We start from the raw sequence: 19,643 nt of genomic DNA, 5'->3' as shown, positions 1-19,643 counted from the left end.
TCGGCCTATCCCGCCGCCAGGAGAATTGGAACCGGCAATCCAGGCGTCGGGTTCTGAGGCAGCCGCTACCGATTCTCCAGCCGCCCCCCACGCCCGGCTATGAAACCTGCCGTCAGGTGGAGAATAAAATCCGGCCCATTATGTTCTGTTCAACATTTTTCTTTTGCTTCTGCTCCCTCAACAAACTAACAAGAGAACATGCAATCTATTTGCATGCCTCTGCCAATGTCATTGTGTGACCAGATACTGGTACGGCCCTGGGTAACTACCAGATTTTCTCTCAATAGAATTGGATTACATACATCAGCCATGCCATTGAAACTCAAACACATTGATCCATTACAATGCCATAGCCCCCTGAATTTGATTATTTTATCTATTTAATTATTCACTTAATAAATCTATGATTCATTGCTTTCAAGATCCTCTATATTTTACTTCCAGTTCCTGTATTATATGTTTGGAATTTTACTCTGGTTCAGCATCTCTGAAAACTCCGACAAAGGTGTCAGTACTTACAGGCTGAAGTGTATCTTTACCTGCCCCATATCTAGATGGATTGCATCTAGTGAAGAACAAAAAAAAAATTACCGGATTTTCCTACTAGTTGTACTTATTCCTCCGCTACTTCAGAAGTAAAATAAATGGATAAGTGATATTAACAGACTCTATATTTACAGATTTAACTATGCCTTCTCAGAAGGTAAAAAAGGCACAGTTGCTACACTAAACTTCAATGTGAACAGAATCTGGCACAACACCTCTGCATATAAACATTACGTGATGACACAGTGCTGACATTCCACAGACTCTGGGCTGGATTTTGTGCAGGAGGCAGAGCTCCCAACACCAGGCCGAAAAGTTGGGGAGAACCCCACCTCTGCAATGCTCCAGTCTTTTGAGGTGAAAGTTTTAGGTGGGATTCCTGTCCCTTTGAGCACTTAATAGGGATGGGGTTCCCGACCCCAAGCAGCACCCTCAGACCCAGGCCCACGCTGGAACCCCAGACCTCAGGTACGTGAGAAGTTGGTCACTGGGTACAGTCCAGAACACCTTGGTGACCGGGGAGGGGGGGGGGGGGGGGGTCCTCCCTGCACAGCAGAGGCGGGAAGAGGCCCTCATTTGGCCTCTGGGCAAGAAGGCCGTCGTCAGCCTATCCCATCCCTGGGAGAATGATATGAATATACGTATTAGGAGTAGAAGTAGGCCACTTGGCCCCTCGAGCCTGCTCTGCCATTCAATAAGATCATGGCTTATCTGATTGCAACTTCAACTTCACATTACCACCTACCTACCCCCTTGCTTATCAAGAATCTATCTACCTCTGCCTTAAAAATATTTGAAGACTCTGCTTCCACTGCTATTTGAGGAAGAGAATTCCAAAGACTCGTGACCCTCAGAGAAAACAATTTCTTATCTCTGTCTTAAATGGGTGACCCCTTATTTTTAAACAGTAACCCTTAGTTCTAGATTCTCCTGCAACGGGAAATATCCTTTCCACATCCACCCTGTCAAGACCCCTCAGGATCTTATTTGTTTTAATCAAGTCGCCTCTTACTCTTCTAAACTCCAGCGGATACAAGCAATCGGAACCAGGATTTCCGGCGTTGGGTTCCATGGCAGACGATTCTGCCCAGATTCCCCGCCAACCGCCCCCACCCTCCCCCCCCCCCCCACCACAAAACCAGCCGTCGGGATGAGCACAAATTCCGGCCCTCTCTGTAGCCTATTTCTCTATCTAGCCATCTGTCAACATGTCTGACTGATGGCTTCAGACAGACTACTCAATTAAAACAAGACAGGCTGAGATATACTTTAACATTTTGACTGAGACAGGAGGATAGTTAAATAGAGCCGCCAATCAAATACATTTAAACACAACCCACAGGATGCTTGTATTTGAATTGAATGGCTTGGCTTCTCCTGTGAATAACTTTCACAGCTGTAATGATTCTCCTGGGGCTACGGTTTATCAAAACTGACCAGAACCATTATCTCTGAACGAACCGGATTTTTAAACCCAATATGTGCTGTGACAGAAAGAAAGAAGCCAACTGCATCACAAAATGCTTAACTTTTGCCACAGGACTACTTCAAAACAATAACTTGATGATTTTGACTCCAAATGGACAAAACACATGTCCTTTTCCAATAGATATGTAAAATGGAAGAAAGGTACAATTTCAACAAGGACTCATTCAGTGCTCCACCGACATACTATTGCAATACTAAACAGGTTATAAACCAGGAAAGAACATAATTTTAATGCATTTTAATTGTGCATTTGTTTCAAGAAGACCAGAGCAATAGAATCCTCCCCCAATAGTCCAGCTACTTAAACCAGCAAATAGCTGTGCCATATAGACCAGGAAGGTCCCAGGTTCAATCCTCGTTTGCACTTATTTAGCTAACCCCAGCCAGGGGAAAAGGGACACTACAAAATGACCTCAAAAGCTCTGAGGGAGCACTGAAGGTAACAGAATACAAACGCTCTGTCTCTATATCCACATCATTTGGAAAAGGTACTATCAAGTGCCCACGACTTAAGGAACTGTATCCTACCAAAGTACCAAAAAGCTTTCAGGGATCGGTGGAAAATATATCAGAAGAGATGTACGGGGCAAAATCTACAACAGTAATTTTAAAACGTTACACTGAAAAGGCTTAAAATTCAATTTTAAAAAAATTGTTTTCAAAAAAGTGCAAAATCTGGATCACATTAGTAAGTAGTAGTAGTCACATTAGTAGTTGGATACTGATTAATATGGCTTTAATCTTTGAGTCATCTAAAGAATTTGACAGATACCCACAGGTAGATGTCAAAATCTTAGTGCATTCAAAATGCCCCGTGCAAGCTTGGACAACTATTTGGGAATGGAGTGGGGTAATGGAACTGTCAAACTATTTATTCTGAAGACAAAGATTGAAAGATGTACAATTCCACATTTTGGAGCTCCTCCAGAGATAATTTCCCCTAATCAGCAAGCATTGTACAAGGCAGCGCCACATTCACATATACACATGGTGTAGTGTCCCACCATCCTCACTTCTGAGGAAAAATAAACTCTGTTTATATTAAGACACCCCTCCAATTTAGAAATTATTGGTAGCCAAGTCAATGTGTGCCTACAGCTAGCAAAAGTTTCAAGAATTCAATGTGCTTTGGATGGGAATTAAACTGAATAGAGACTGAAGAAGGACCATGAATGAGGATAGTGCAACTTCTTCCTCATCCCAAAATAGAACTACATTCAATACCAATAGCAACTAAAAACAGGTGATGGTATACATAAAACATACAGCACAGAATCAGGTCATTTGGACCAATTGGCCCAAGCCAGCATTTATGCTCCACAAGAGCCCCTCCAACTCCTCCATCTAACTCTGCCAGCATAACCTTCTATTCCTTTCTCTGATATACATGAGAGGAGGTGGTGGCGTAGCAGTGTCACTGGACTAGTAATCCAGAGCCCAGGCTAATGCTCTGAGGACTGGGTTCGAATCCTACTACGGCAGATGGTGAAATTTGTCCATCAATAAATAAAATCTGGAATTAATAAAGCTAGTCTAATGGTGGCCATGAAGCCATTGATGATTGGAAGGAAATAGGCCATCGTTACCTGGTCTGGCCTACATGTGACTTCAAATGTGGTTGACTCTTAACTGCCCTCTGAAATGGCCTAGCAAGCTAATTAGAGATAGGCAAGAAATGCTGGCCTAGCCAGCAACACCCACAAACAAAAGACAACTGATCTCAGTATAATATTTAATCTTCACATTTATCCATCTATTGCATTTATATAAACCAAGTGAACCTGCAATATGCCCTTCCATTGGGCTCGTCTAATTTTACTCACATAACCTTGTAAGAGGCAAATGGGAAAATTTTGCCCTGATCTAATTATATCAGTCAATAAATCCATAGTGTAGTCAATTGCAAGCAATAATCCATTAGCATAGACAAGATGTCCTTTTTTGTAAATACCAAAAGATAATTTTTTTTTTTAAGTTTCTCAGTTGCAGTTTTAATTTTAATATGACATGAGCTTTTTTTGCTATGGCGTTCAAAATTAGTCAAATCCTTTTGTAACTAGTATTGGAGAGAGTTCAAACATTTTGTAATCTCATTCACACAAAGCAGGTACTGTAAAAGGGAACAATAACCGAATGAAATGGAGACGCTCAGTCTTCTGATGGAATAACTGGGAAGTGCTTCCAGAATTTAACCAAAAAGAATAACAGCTATCTTTCTCATTTATAGTTTTCAAAAGAAATAACTAAGTGAAGTGCACCTTACTGTTCTGGGTTAGTAAAGCCACATATTTACCCAAATTAAGTATTTAAGCCTCTTTTGTGGGTGATCTTTGCCAGTTTTGAGGCTCTGTTGCAAGTCATTCAAAGGCCTACATTCACAAACTGTAGTAATTGTGAATACTGTAAGAGGTTGCTTTGTGCAAGCTTTCCGGAAAACCCTGGCAGACTGATCGAAGCAATTAAAAGCCTAGTGATGCCAGTTGGAAGGCATCCTAGTTTCAATTCTCACGATCATAAATTGTAACAGGAATCTTGATCAATAAAATGAACAGGTTACAAATTGTGGAGATCTGCAAGCATATCAAAACAAAAAGCAGCCTCCATAACAGTAACTGTGAGGTGACACATTTCACATGGCAGAGTAACATCGTCAATGAGATAGAAGGGGCAAATGGAAAAGATTTCTGAGCGATAGATGATTTCTGTAGAGATCGTGAGTTTGAGGAGTATAGTGAAAAAGAGAGATCTGTGAACTTGAAGAAATTTCAGTAATTTTTAACCTTAAAGGCTTGTGCTGCATTTTTGCAAAGAAAAGACTCAACGTGGGTATATCAATAGGGAAGTAATTTTCTCCAACGTTGTAATATTTTCAAATATTTGCATTATAGATCTAAAAGCCTATTAGTTAACTTATTTCTTAGCATCTTGGAGTAGCAAACTGATGTCTAGTCAAAATTGTTTTGCTCAAAGAAGCAAAGCTGAGAGTTCCATAGAATTGTAAATGAAGCTCAGAGTTCCTCAGTTAACAGCTACAACCCAATTCAAGCATTCATTTTCATATTGTTAGACACATTCTTTTAACTATAAATTTTTAATTGAAGCATATAACGTGGTAGTCACAAGAGCTATTTTGTACTTATAGGCCCAATTTATCTAGCAATACAATAGGCAGAGGCGACACATTTACTGTTCACTATAAATGTTATTATTGCATTGCGAGTCCCAAGGCCACAAATTTCATGTGGTCCCGAGTCTCACAATACAACATTTACAGTACCAAGCAAAATACAGCAGTTTAAATGATTAACTGTCAGCTCAGCAAAACCAAATTCAAAAAAATTGTGTCCCCTGTCATGCTAGGCCACCACCTGCCAAGAATGAGGCACATTAATTTTGTCATGAACATTGATTTTAAACGGTTACTGGAGTGAGAAGAGGACTTGAACAGATCAGCCATGGCTGGAAAATACATTTGCATATTAACAGACAATGTTTGGAAGGACAAAGCAGCCATTCCCAGACATTCAACCCACAATGGACCTTTAATCACCAGACGTTGAAGGTGGGGGAGCTCGCATGCCAGGCTGACTGCTAAGATAGCCGAATACACAAACAGACATGGTCAAACCAGCTAGTCACATGACTAAAATAAAAGCAAAATACTGCAGATGCTGGAAATCTGAAATAAAAACAAGAAATGCGGGAAATACTCAGCAGGACTGGCAGCATCTGTGGAGAGAGAAGCAGAGTTAACATTTCAGGTCAGTGACCTGAAACGTTAACTCTGCTTCACTCTCCACAGATACTGCCAGTCCTGCTGAGTATTTCCCGCATTTCTTGTTTTTATTATAGTCACATGACTAACCAGCTGGGAAACCTGCATTTTTTGAATTTGTGCAAACAGTTTGGGCAGAAAGCTGCTTGCTCCTGCTCTGAGAAGATCTCTTTCCTGTCTGCTCCTATCTCTCTTTCTCACAAGCCTCTGAATCCACTGAAGGCACATCAACCCCAAGAGAGAAATGTCTCCTACAGTGAACAAGGTTTAAGAAGAATACTGGGCCACAACGAAAAGCAAGATCTACCTACAAGCAAGGATACTACAGTGAGCTTGCAGAACCTTAACAACTCTTCAGATATTGCCTTAAACTTTTCCACTTTATTTTTCTTCTGCTCTTTTCTGTCTCTATTTGCATGTGCGTATCGCGTATGCATGCTAGCACGGGGAGTGCTCTGTATCCGTAAGCATTAACCGAATTAGAGTACAAGTTTAAGTTTAATAAATTGCTACTTTTCTTCTTTAAACCCAAGAAAGCCTGTTTGTGCTGGTTTCTTTGCCTTATAAAATTGGCAAGAGGAACAAGGATTCACCAAGGGGGAGCTAAAAACAGTGTGTTTAAAATTAAACCCTGGTGAATGAGACCAGGTGAAGGCTGAAAGGGACCTCTAGACCTCTCTCACCTGGTCGTAACACCCACCTTTAACAATCACAAAATATGCTAAATACACCAAAACTTCAACTTACAGTATTTTTACTGAGATGTTGCTAATAAGTGCATGTTGTTGCTCTTGGCCTGATGTATCTTTTCTTGCCTATAATCCTGGGCCAATAATTTACAACATTCCGCCACATTTGCCCATTTTATGCCTGAATGATGATCTGTCTGGAACCCGAGATAGCCAAAGTAACAAATAATCCTATACCTCAGGTGCAGCACAGGCTTGCTTATGTTAACATAAGTGTAACACAAATATTTCAAAAAAAATCAGGCAGCCATTTTCGATAAAGCACAGAAATCTATACAAAACTAGTAAGTTGAAGATAATTACACAAAACAGATATCACATGGGGCTCATATACCAATGACCTCCTTTGGGTTTCCTCTTAGTTTATGGTACCTAAATTCCTTACTGCTTAGTTATGGATATCTTTTAACAAACAGCTGTGCATAGATGCTTGTGGGAAAGGCAGTTCAGGCCCATCTGAATTAATTCATCCAGAAAGATCACAAATCTCCACACTGCAATAGCCCATTGTTTTTTAAATAATTCCAGGGCTCTGCCTCCATTACTCGATCTAGAAGCCCATTCAGTACATCGATCACTCTTTGTTAACAATTTCTGATATCAGGCCTAAATTTACATTTGACTAGTCTGAAACTTGGTTGTACAGTAGCAGATAGTTTACAGGTAATCTTACAGCCTATAACCACACATTAGCCAAGCTTGTAACCTCAAACTTACCATCCATATTTTAAGCTTAAACTTTTATACCATGCATGAAATCTAGAAAATGAAGAGAGTAGTTGTTTTGAGTGTTTATGCTGACATGTTCAGAAATATAAACATTCCACTGAATGTTAATTGAAAATATAAACTGCACTTCTGTTAAAAGTTAGAGCATTAGCTCATTGTTTCTTCATTGTGCGATAGATGATCTCAAATTTTCCTTGCATATGTACTAAGTGTCCTGAAAATTTCTAATTTTTTTTTTTAAAAAAGGCAAAAAACATTCTAAATCCGACTGAAAAAGTACTCTATTTTTTCCAATCACAATGCAAGCTCAAGCCACACAGGAAATACAGGCAGCAATATCAGAAACATAGCTTGTGTGCATACTGTACTGCTCTCTCTCACATTCCTGTTAAAGAACCAGAAATCAGGCAAAGCAGCTGTCAGCACTGTAAGTACACAACCAAAGCACTGTCGATTTAATTCTATTCTATAAAGTTCAATACCTATATAAATAACGTAGCCGCGATCCTAACCATTCCCCAGAGGTTTCTATAACTTGACCTAAGGGAGAAAGTGCAAATTACCCGACACTGCTGCTTTGAAGCAACAGAGTCTCATCCTCCCCGTTCACAAGATAACAGATGAGAAAGGCCATTCCTCCCAACTTCCTATTCTAAACTGGCAGAAGCCCGATGACCTAAAAGAAATAAGTGCCCTTGCCCCACCCAACAGGAGGCATTATTAATAAAAGACAAATTGTCCACTCAAACTATTAGAATTAGAACATTACAGCGCAGTACAGGCCCTTCGGCCCTCGATGTTGCGCCGACCTGTGAAACCATCTGACCTACACTATTCCATTTTCATCCATATGTCTATCCAATGACCACTTAAATGCCCTTAAAGTTGGCGAGTCTACTACTGTTGCAGGCAGGGCATTCCACGCCCCTACTACTCTCTGAGTAAAGAAACTACCTCTAACATCTGTCCTATATCTATCACCCCTCAACTTAAAGCTATGTCCCCTCGTGTTTGCCATCACCATCCGAGGAAAAAGACTCTCACTATCCACCCTATCTAACCCTCTGATAATTTTATATGTCTCTATTAAGTCACCTCTCCTCCTCCTTCTCTCCAACGAAAACAACCTCAAGTCCCTCAGCCTTTCCTCGTAAGACCTTCCCTCCATACCAGGCAACATCCTAGCAAATCTCCTCTGAACCCTTTCCAAAGCTTCCACATCCTTCCTATAATGCGGTGACCAGAACTGCACGCAATACTCCAGGTGCGGCCTCACCAGAGTTTTGTACAGCTGCAGCATGACCTCGTGGCTCCGAAACTCGATTCCCCGACTAATAAAAGCTAACACATCATATGCCTTCTTAACAGCCCTATTAAATCCCTGAAAGTTGCTACCCAGGTTATGTACCTGGACACCAAGATCTCTCTGTTCATCTACACTACCAAGAATCTTCCCAATAGCCCAGTACTCTGCATTCCTGTTACTCCTTCCAAAGTGAATCACCTCACACTTTTCCGCATTAAACTCCATTTGCCATCTCTCAGCCTATCTATGTCCCTCTGTACCCTACAACATCCTTCGGCACTATCCACAACTCCACCGACCTTCGTATCATCCGCAAATTTACTAACCCACCCTTCTACACCCTCATCCAGGTCATTTATAAAAATGACAAACAGCAGTGGCCCCAAAACAGATCCTTGCGGTACACCACTAGTAACTAAACTCCAGGATGAACATTTACCATCAACCACCACCCTCTGTCTTCTTTCAGCTAGCCAATTTCTGATCCAAAGCTCTCAATCACCTTCAACCCCATACTTCCGTATTTTCTGCAATAGACTACCGTGGGGAACCTTACTGAAATCCATATACACCACATCCACTGCTTTACCTTCATCCACCTGTTTGGTCACCTTCTCGAAAAACTCAATAAGGTTTGTGAAGCACGACCTACCCGTCACAAAACCGTGCTGACTATCGCTAATGAACTTATTCTTTTCAAGATGATGATTATAAATCCTGTCTCTTATAACCTTTTCCAACATTTTAGATTAGATTAGAGATACAGCACTGAAACAGGCCCTTCGGCCCACCGAGTCTGTGCCGACCATCAACCACCCAGTTATATAATCCTACACTAATCCCATATTCCTACCAAACATCCCCACCTGACCCTAATTTCCCTACCACCTACCTATACTAGTGAAAATTTATAAAGGCCAATTTACCTACCAACCTGCAAGTCTTTTGGCTTGTGGGAAGAAACCGGAGCACCCGGAGAAAACCCACACAGACACAGGGAGAACTTGCAAACTCCACACAGGCAGTACCCAGAATCGAACCGGGGTCCCTGGAGCCGTGAGGCTGCGGTGCTAACCACTGCGCCGCCCTCCCACAACCGAAGTAAGGCTCACAGGTCTATAATTACCAGGGCTGTCTCTACTCCCCTTCTTGAACAAGGGGACAACATTTGCGATCCTCCAGTCTTCCGGCACTATTCCTGTCAACAATGACGACATAAAGATCAAGGACAAAGGCTCTGCAATCTCCTCCCTGGCTTCCCAGAGAATCCTAGGATAAATCCCATCTGGCCCAGGGGACTTATCTATTTTCACTTTCCAAAATTGCTAACACCTCCTCCTTGTGAACCTCAATCCCATCTAGCCTAGTAGTCTGAATCTCAGTATTCTCCTCGACAACATTTTCTTTCTCTACTGTAAATACTGACGAAAAATATTCATTTAACGCTTCCCCTATCTCCTCTGATTCCACACACAACTTCCCACTACTATCCTTGATTGACCCTAATCTAACTCTAGTCATTCTTTTATTCCTGATATACCTATAGAAAGCCTTGGGGTTTTATTAATGCATGTAAGTTTATTTTTAATTCAGCTATCTAAAAAGAACTTAAAGTTCACCATTGCAGCATCTAATCGTTTCTTAAATGATTCTTGGGCATCACCTGCAGAACTCTTACTGGAAATCTATTCCAGTTGTTAGACATAATGTAGTATCCAGGAATGGCTCAACCTGTGCCTTGTAAGGTTCTTTCAAAATCATTTTAATAATTGTTTTTCTTAAATTAGAATACGACTACGTTTTAATACAATCTGCTTCATACTACGGTACACCTGCAAACCTCAGTATAATTGCTTAAACTGCCAACATTTCTCGCTCCCAAGTGCTGTGTTTGCGATATGCACAAAAAAAAAACGGGTAAGCAAATTTCCAGAAGTTAATTCTTCAAACACAATACATCATTATCCTTATGCTTTCAAAAGCAGTAATAGGTAAATTCTACTTGTGAAAGTGCGTTAGAGGAAGTTTGATTTCGATTCATCTGCAATTTGATTGTATTCAGGTTCATGGATATATCACTACATCGGGAGATAACATAAATGCAGCATCGGATTTGAACTATTCATGTACATACCGACTTTTAATCCTAAATGTATTCCACAAAATGAAAACACAGTGGAACCGAACTTCAATTCAGTCCTGGTAGTTAAACTGAATCTCTAAAGCCGAATTCTCTGCCTGGATTAGGTGGCCATTTATCTAAACAGTAAATTCATATGCGCGTCCAGTTCACAGACTCTGGGAATATCCTCGGCCGTTTACTCACCATATTACAAATTGAAGCGATGTTTCTGACAGTCATTAGTTTGCAGCCTGTGGTTCCACCGCCATCTTTATGAAAATATTATAAACCCGGCAGGGGAGGCTTTGCCGGCAGCCGGCGGTGAACGCTGAACCGGCCACTCTAAGGTAAACAAAGCGCCCGAGCCTCGCTCGCCCTGTCCAGGCCCATCAACTGTCCAATCACCCCTCACACCAAATATTACCAATTTGCGGCCATACAGCAGCTGCCTCCGCTCACTTGCCATGTTATCCGCTTTAAATACATGATGGCGATTCCCTATAGAGACAGCGAGCTGGAAATCCCAGCTCCAGCTCCAGCTGCTGCCCCTGCTCCTCGATCACTCGTGACAGCTCAACCGGAGGAAGCGACCTTTGATTGACATCCGGAATCCCCAATCACAGCACGGAAGCAGCTGCCAATCATGTTACAGCCGTTGTCGCTTGGCCAATCAGCATGCGCGGGACCCGCTTGGGTTTGTCCTGTTGTTCTTGGTCCCAGTCATGAACAGTTTGGTTAGAAAGGGAAGATATTTGTAAATCTCAAGGTCAGCTCAACAAATTGTTAAATATGCACATCTGCATTTTAGTTAGAAAATTTGCGCTATTTCAATGAGCATTATATAAACTTGCTTTTAATGAGTGACTTTTAATACTTAAATAATTGCAGGATTATGCGGTGCGGAGAATATTTTTATTGAAGTGGGTTCAAACTACTAAAACTAAAATTATGATCGACCTTAAAAGTTATTCTGTGTAATTTACAACAATTCCCAACTATTAATCTTCTGCCCTGAATTATTTTAATATTCTGGGTAAAGTCTGCTGAGCAATGTTTTTATTAAATATATAACCGAACAAGTTATTGGTAATCCACTGCTGGAAAAAACTAATACTGCAGTACATATTATGCAAAGGGTGATTGGAGAACAGTGACCCTTTCCCTTCACCCATCTTCTCCCATTCCCCCCAAAAATGAATTCTTAATCACTATCCAGTAATTCCTATCTGAAAGTTCATGTGTGGGTGAGGGGTCAGGATCAGGCACAGCTATGACAACATAGTTGATATACTCAATGATTGCTTTCTCTAAGTATTCAACTAGACAAGCGATAAGCAACATACTCTCTACAATGGATGATGATATGCATGGAACTAACACTCCTATATTAATAGGAAACAGGCTAATATGGCTTGAAACAAATGCCCCTAAGGATCAGTGATATTCATTCTTAGGAAAGAAAGAAGGAAGGAAGACTACGATTTGTGAGATGCTAACAATGTCCTGCTCAACTTCAAAAGAAATTGAGGAGAACGGGTAAAATAATTGAATTGATTATACAAAGTATTATCTGTATGTTAATCTAATTTTAAATACCAGCCAACATAGTCAGAAGTCCTTGATTAACCTCTGGATATTTTTGAAGAGGTGATGTCCAAATGGACTGTGAAAAGCCCTATGATGTCATTTATTTAGACTTCAAAAGGCATTTGGCAAAATTTGGTGAGAAAAATGTCTTCATAAGCTTTATGCAATCATTCAGGTAAAGTTTGAATCGAATAAGAAATTCATGTAAGTTGCATTATAGGAAGCAGCACATTCATGTTAACAAAGTGAGATTGGAGTTGAGGAGACCATTGAATGTCCCAGGATTGGTATTGGGAAAGCTAATGTTTCTAATTTACATTCATGACTTGTGTCCAAAAGAACAATACACATCGGTTAAGCTAAGAAATAATACCAATTGGTTAAAGGGGGGCAAATCTGAAGAGGCAACCAGGGTTCCTCAAAATGAATATGTAAGTTGGTAGATAAATAACATTTAACATAGGTAGTTATAAAGTTTTTTGAAAGAGAAAGAAAAAAGACCATATGCATTTTCCATGAATGATGTTGAGATGGCTAAATGTGAAGTTGAAAGAGCAGTAGAAGTATTAACCTTCTCAATCACTGTGAAGCAGCAATCTGTCATGCGAACAGAATATTGAACTACATAATCAAATCAATAAGAGTAAAAGACAGAGAAAGTGACGTACAGTTTCCAATACCCTTCCGAGGGGTATAGTAACCTTGTAGTTACAGCTCTGCATTTGCAATCAAGAGCATGTGAGTTCAAGCCCTATGATAGCAGTTCAGTAAATCTGGTAATTTGTGAGCTGACATCAGATAATAGAGCAGTGAAAACTGGCTCACTAATGTCCTCCAGGGAAGGGTACCTGCCACCCCCTACCATCCCTACCTGGTCTGACCTACATGTGACTCCAGTCCCATGCTACATGGTTGATTCTTAGTGCCCTCAAGCCAATTAGGTTGACCTTGCCAGTGTCATCTACATCCCGAAGACAAATATATTTTTGCAAAAACTCTCTCCCAATTAGCCTCATGAATTCCACCTTCCACAAACTCAAATTCTGCTGCTCATATCTTATTCTATGCCATAATCTGTTCAGTCTTAATTCTTTCCTTCACTGATTCCTCAACACCTATCAAATATTTCAAAAGCATCATTCTCATTTATAAGTCTTTCCCATACCATCACTCTCCCCTCCCTCTGCCATCCCTATCAATGCTATATCCCAGCTAGCATCCTCCACTGTCAAGAGTCTGGACTTCTGAGTAATGCCTTTGCTTACATTCCACCATTCCACCCGCCCCCCCCTCCCCCCCCACCCCCCCCCCCCCCCCCCCCCCCCCCGCCCGCCCCCACCAACTCTGGATCACCTTGCCCTCTAAATTTCTCCTCATTAACATTTTGACCTCGTCACTACTCTCCTTGCTTTCAAAAGCTTCCTTTGACTGTTCTTATCTCCCAAGCCCCTCTTCTTCCTTTCTCCTTCTTGCTTGGTGACCTTTCATTGTCTCCTGTTTGTAAAGTGCACTAACACATCTCCATGCAACTGAAAAACATCACAGAAATATAGTTTGTGTACAAAAGAAGACATTAATAAACTTTCAGAATAGTCATGTAAATGGCAAATGAATTTTAATTCAGATAAATTTGAGGTGGTGTGTTTTGCTCGAAGGAATAACAAGGCCACTTACTCCTTGAAAAATAACATTTAAGTGGGGTAGAGGAGCAAAGGAATCTAGCCAGACATATTCACAAATCATTAAAAGTAACAACACAAGTTAACAAGAAAATACAAAGCACTGGGGTTCATTTCTAGAGGATTTGAATTGAAAAGCAGAGAAGTTATGTTAAACCTGTACAGAACCACAAATAAAAACAGAAGATACTGGAAACATTTAGCAGGTCAGGCAGCATCTGTGGAGAGAGAAACAAAGTTGACATTTCAGGTCAATGACCTTTCATCAGAACTGGGAAAATTTAGAGATGTGATCAGTTTTAAGCAAGTGAAAGGAGGAGGGTGAGGAAAAGAACAAAGGGGAAGGTCTGTGATAGGGTGGAAGACAGGAGAGATTAAATGGCAAAAGAGTTGGTTATGCAAGGCCAAAGGGAATGGTAATGGGCCAAGTAAAGAAACAAAAGATGTGTCTAGAGGAGGTGTGAATGGGAGACTGATGAACAGCTGCCACCTGAAAGCAAAAACAAGAGAAAAACGAGAGATAAACCAAAACCTGCACAGAAAAGAGAAACAAAAAGGGGACAGAGGTTACAGTCTGAAATTGTTGAACTCAATGTTGAGTCTGGAAGGCTGTAATGTGCAGAATCAAAAGATGAGGTGCTGTTCCTCCAGCTTTTGTATAGAACCACACCTAGACTGGTCACCATATTACAAAAAGGATATAGAGGCATTGTAGAATATCAGGAAAGACTGAATAGGATGTGGATCCTTTTTCTAGAAAAGAGAAGGCTGAGGGGTGACCTATTAGAGGCCTTTAAAATTATGAAGGGGTTTGATAGGGTAGACGTAGAGAAAATGTCCACTTGTGAGTGAGACCAAAATTACAGATCATAAATTTAAGATATTTATAAATCCAATAAAGAATTCAGGAGAAACTTCTTTACCCAGAGAGTGGTGAGAATATGGAACTTGTTATCACATGGCAAAATTGAGGTGAATAGAATAGATGGCTTTAAAGGGAAGCTAGATAAGTGCATGAGGAAGAAAGAAATAGAAGGACATGTTGATAGGGTTTGATGAAGTAGAGTGGTAGGAGGCTCTTGTGGAACATAAATAACAACACTGACCAGTTAAGCCAAATATTCTGTTTCTGTACTGTAAATTCTATATGATTGTTGTTGATACAGAGTATACATGAGTATTCATTTACTGTTCAACTACTGACCCACCCTGCCCTGGAAGATGGGATCTGGGGATGGGGGACAGAAAGATAAATAATTTCCTTTCTAATAGCAATTAGTAATCCTTCTCTACAGCATTTTGGAATAGATTTCCTTCCAGACAAAGGCTACTCCTCATTGGACAGGGAAAGTTGCTATTCTAGAAGAATGCAGCACAAATATCAGTAAGGTTAGGAAATGTGCTGCAATACATACAGAGCAAAGATATATTTGTATCCTATTGTAGAAATAATACCATCTCACTTAGAATAGTTATATTATCACTCTTGTTCTCAGTAAGTACAAGACAATGGGCTTATGTTGCAATATATGGATTCGCGGTCCTCTGCAAATCAACCATGGAGAAATTCAACAGCAAGGTCTAAATTTTGGATTTTGTTGTTGTTTTTTTAAAGATAGTATATATTATAACACATAACAGTTGACTTGAATATGATGTGGCTCATAGCAAAACAGCTATTCTATTTATAAGTAATTCATGCAAATGATGGCGGTTCTTTATTACAATACTGTTCAATTTCAAATCATGGCTCCTAAAGAATGCTGCAGGCACAAGGGTGTTTTCTCATGTGAAAGAATACTGATAATGAACTATCACCGGTGTGACAGCCTATTTTTTACTTTACAATGCAGAAGCTTAAGCTGTTGTGAACCTGCCTTTTAGAATCAAAATATCCAATCACATAGCTAAATATCTGATTCTGGCTAATTGATTTGATATGCAATTCTAAACTCTCCAATCGGTGACCACTTTCACATACATTGGTGATAGTTGACTTACTACAGGATACACCAGGGCAAATCATAGATCACCATGGCATGGTTCATTTTCTGAACTATTAACTGAAAATTCATTTAATTAAATTAGTAAATTGCCTTTTAAAATTTCACTGCAATAAATTATTCTGTCAGTAGGTAGCTAAATTAGCAGCAATCCTCACAGAATAAAATCTAATAACTTCTTTTTCAATAGATCATTAACAGAAAACGAACAATCACCTTTATTACAGTTTCTGAGCCCCTTGTTAATACTAAATTAGGTTAGAGTATCAAAATAACAAGTTATTTGAAAAGGACTGACTGGTCATTTGATTTCTACAACTCCTGAATCATATAAACTGCATTTATATTCCAGACTGAGTCTGAGAAGAGTGATTTAAGTAAACTACTTTCCTGTAGTGACATTTGAATAGGCAAATCGTGTTTGACTAACTTGTTTGAGTTCTTTGACGAAATAATGGAGAGGGTTGATGAGGGTAAGTCAGTTGACGTTGTGTAGATGGACTTTCAAAAGGCGTTTGACAAAGCACCACATAATAGACTTGTTAGCAAAAGTTAAAGTCCATCCGATTAAAGTGTCAGCATGGATACAAAATTGGCTATGGGACAGAGAGTAGTGGTGAACAGTTGTTTTTCAGACTGGAGGGAATTATACAGTGATGTTCCTCAGGGGTCGGCATTAGGACCACTACTCCTTTCAATATATATTAATGACCTGGACTTGCATATACGAGGCATAATTCCAAAGTTTGAAGATGATATGAAATTCGTAAATGTAGTAAACAATGAAGAGGATAGTAACAGGAGGATGTAGACTGCTAAAATGGGCAGACAAATGGTAAATGAAATGTAACACAGAGAAATGTGAAGTGTTACGTTTTGGTAGGAAGAATGAGGAAAGGCAATATGAACTAAATGGTACAATTTTAAAGCAGGTACATAAGAAATAAAAGCAGGAATAGACCATATAGCCCCTCAGGCCTGCTCCACCATTCGATAAAGTCTTGGCTGACCTTCAACCTCAATTCCACTTTCCTAGCTGGTTCCCAAATCCAAAAATCTATCGATCTTAAATATACTCATTGACTGAGCATCCACATCCCTCTGGAGTAGACAATTTCAAAGATTCACAACCCTCTGAGTGATGGAATTTCTCCTCATTCTCAGTGGGAGCGGTGGCCACTGCTGAGACTGCAGCCCAGCCGACCAAGGAGGACGCAATGGAACCGGGACAGAAGGTAAGTTCGGGCAGCCTCACCAGGGGAATCGGTCGTGCCCTGGTGAGGCTAGGATGGTCGTTTGGGGGAGTGGGGGCGTCTTGGATCCCAGGGTTGCTGGGCGGCCTTTCATGTCCCCGGCACACTCGCTTGCCATGGGTAAAATACCCATGGAGGCGGGCGAGGGCCCTTAAGTGGCCGTTAAGTGGCCACTTAAGGGTGTTGATTGGCCTCGGGCGGGCAAGCCACTTCTCACCCCCCCCACCCCCCCAACGGACCTCCGTAAACTTGGTCGGAGGTGGAATCGGGGCGGTTAGGCCTCCCAGAGCTTGCCGCTCAATTTTACGCCGCCCCCACGCCACCATCCGACCCGCTGGGGCGGCATAAAATTCCGGCCATTGTTTTTGGTTTTGCTTTGGACAGTGAGTGAGGTTGTGGACAGTGTTTTGAAAGGAGTTTAAAAATCAACCTGCCAAGGCCAAAAACCCTAGCTCAGCCTTTTCCATCTCTTTGAGAAGCTCTTAGAAGCAAATGTAAGAAATAGAGAAATTGATGCTGCATTCCTCCTGAAAGGCTTGCCAGAAGCTGGTATTGTTGCATTTCTCCTGGAAAGCCTGCCAAACTGATCTTCAATGCTGCCTGAAAAGAACTGTTATGGAAAGATCCCAGTGACAGCCATCTATGCGTATTTGGGATGCCAAACCAAAAAAGGGACAACAGGCAATTATCATGGGGGATTTTAATCTACATGTAGATTGGTCGAACCAGCTCAGTCAGGGTAGCCTTGAGGAGGAGTTCGTTGAGTGTATCCGTGATAGTTTTCTTGAACAGTATGTAATGGAACTGACGAGGGAGCAAGCTATCCTAGATCTAGTCCTGTGTAATGAGACAGGAATAATTAATAACCTCATAGTTAGGGATCCTCTTGGAAGGAGTGATCACAGTATGGTTGAATTTAGAATACAGATGGAGAGTGTGAAGATAAAATCCAATACCAGGGTCCTGCGCTTGAACAAGGGGGACTACAATAGAATGAGGGAGGACTTGGCTAAAGTAGACTGGAAACAAAGATTTTATGGTGGGACAGTTGACGAGCAGTGGAGGACTTTCAAAGCAATTTTTCAAAGTGCTCAGCAAAAGTATATTCCAGTGAAAAGGAATGACTGGAAGAAAAGGGGTAATCTGCCATGGGTGTCTAAGGAAATAAGGGGGGCTATCAAATTGAAAGAGAAAGCATACAAAGTGGCCAAAAACAGCATGAAACTAGAAGATTGGAAAAACTTTAAAGGTCAACAGAAAGCCACAAAAAGAGCTATAAAGAAAAGTAAGATAGAACATGAGAAAAAACTAGCACAGAATATAAAGACAGATAGCAAAAGTTTCTATAAATATATAAAACGAAAAAGAGTGGCTAAAGTAAACGTTGGTCCTTTAGAGGATGAGAAGGGGAATTTAGTTATGGGATATGATGAAATGGCCGAGGCATTGAACAGGTATTTTGTATCGGTCTTCACAGTGGAGGACATTAATAACATGCCAGTAATTGACAAAGAGACGAACGTAGGTGAGGACCTGGAAACAATCATTATTACGGAAGAGGTAGTGTTGGGCAAGCTAATGGAGCTAAGGATTGATAAGTCTCCTGGCCTTGATGGAATGCATCCCAGGGTACTAAAAGAGATGGCGGGAGAAATAGCAGGTGCACTGGCGGTAATTTTCCAAAATTCACTGGACTCTGGGGTAGTCCCAGCAGATTGGAAAACAGCAGTTGTGACGCCACTGTTTAAAAAGGGAGGTAGACAAAAGATGGGGAATTATAGACCGGTTAGCTTAACCTCTGTAGTGGGGAAGATGCTTGAGTCTATTATCAAGGAAGAAATAGCAGGGCATCTCGATAGAAATTGTCCCGTTGGGCAGACGCAGCATGGGTTCATGAAGGGCAGGTCATGCTTGACAAATCTTTTGCAATTCTATGATGACATTACGAGCAAAGTGGACAGTGGGGACCCAGTGGATGTGGCGTACCTGGATTTCCAAAAGGCCTTTGACAAGGTGCCACACAAGAGGCTGCTGCATAAGATAAGGATGCATGGCGTTAGGGGTAAAATATTAGCATGGATAGAGGATTGGTTGACTAACAGGAAGCAGAGAGTGGGGATAAATGAGTGCTATTCTGGTTGGCAATCAGTCACTAGTGGTGTGCCTCAGGGATCGGTGTTGGGACCGCAATTATTTACAATTTATATAGATGATTTGGAGTTGGGGACCACGTGTAGGTTGTCAAAGTTTGCAGATGACACTAAGATGAGTGGCAGAGCAAAGTGTGCAGATGACTGTGAAACTTTGCAGAGGAACATGGATACATTGAGTGAGTGAGCAAAGGTCTGGCAGATGGAATACAATGTTAATAAATGTGAAGTCATTCATTTCGGTAGGAGTAACAGT

The 19,643-nt window shown here is 40.9% G+C and overlaps 1 protein-coding gene across 6 annotated transcripts in view; it reads right to left on the bottom strand.

The window, feature by feature from the left end:
• The window catches only part of usp46 (ubiquitin specific peptidase 46), a 93,247-nt gene extending 81,965 nt beyond the window's left edge, over positions 1-11,282 (bottom strand). For all 6 annotated transcript variants that reach the window (XR_010975361.1, XR_010975363.1, XR_010975362.1 and 3 more), the window contains exon 1: positions 10,920-11,282. Coding sequence is in view for 3 of the 6 variants with exons in the window: in XM_068035426.1 (XP_067891527.1) it covers positions 10,920-10,955 (36 nt within the window). In the remaining 3 variants the exon portion in view is untranslated. The remainder of the gene's footprint in view (positions 1-10,919) is intronic.
• Between the last annotated feature and the right edge of the window lie 8,361 nt (positions 11,283-19,643).

Source organism: Heterodontus francisci, chromosome 1 (assembly GCF_036365525.1).
Source record: "Heterodontus francisci isolate sHetFra1 chromosome 1, sHetFra1.hap1, whole genome shotgun sequence".
Classification (NCBI taxonomy): Eukaryota; Metazoa; Chordata; class Chondrichthyes; order Heterodontiformes; family Heterodontidae; genus Heterodontus; species Heterodontus francisci.
This window is presented reverse-complemented; position numbering and strand designations above follow the sequence as displayed.